Below are 636 nucleotides of genomic sequence, written 5' to 3'. Positions count from 1 at the left end.
CCTCCCAGAGTGCCGCGATTACACGTGTGAGCCACCATGCCCGGCCTGCCTGCTAGTGTTTATGTTAGCACTTTTTCGGGGAGAATATGAAACATTTCTTTTGATTAGACTTCTTTTGGCTCCTTAGAATGACTTTCCAAATCACTGTAGCCTATTCTAGGGAAGGGAAACTTACCTTGCCTTTTTAATGAAGAAGCAACCACAGGCTTTTTCAGACCACTTTTCCTTAGATTACTGCTCACTGCATCTTGAGGCAATAGGGAACTGTTCATCTGTGCACCTAAACCACAAATCATTCCAGTGTTTAATAATATGTCTGCAGAACATAAATTGATTTGACATTAATTTCTAAAGACTCTAATAAACAGTCTTTGCTAATTTCTAGGTTAGTATCACAGTTTCTAGAAGGAATTAGCATTAGCCTTTATACATAAAATTTTAACTCTCTTATCCTCCTTATAGGAAACTGGGGGGAATAAACAGAAGTGAAAGGAAGAAAAAAGTTCACCCATTACTCCCACCTCTCAGACAATCATGATTAATATTCTGGTGAGCTGTTTCCCATTTTCTTCCGCATGAATGGTTTGTTTTGCTGGTTTTGTGATTTTAAGTAGCTGTGATTATGCTATGGTTGCC

General features: G+C 38.7%; 1 protein-coding gene across 1 annotated transcript in view; it reads right to left on the bottom strand.

Moving 5' to 3' along the window:
• The window catches only part of LOC105812054 (chromosome unknown open reading frame, human C2orf42), a 42,270-nt gene that overhangs the window by 36,086 nt on the left and 5,548 nt on the right, over nucleotides 1–636 (bottom strand). Inside the window, exon 3 of the mRNA XM_012646422.1 lies at nucleotides 176–280. Within this exon, the coding sequence (XP_012501876.1) occupies nucleotides 176–280 (105 nt within the window). The remainder of the gene's footprint in view (nucleotides 1–175; nucleotides 281–636) is intronic.

The sequence above is a fragment of the Propithecus coquereli genome, unplaced genomic scaffold (genome assembly GCF_000956105.1).
Source record: "Propithecus coquereli isolate 6110/MARCELLA unplaced genomic scaffold, Pcoq_1.0 Scaffold243, whole genome shotgun sequence".
Taxonomy (NCBI): domain Eukaryota; kingdom Metazoa; phylum Chordata; class Mammalia; order Primates; family Indriidae; genus Propithecus; species Propithecus coquereli.
Note: the sequence above shows the minus strand (reverse complement) of the source record. Positions and strands in the feature narration are given on the sequence as shown.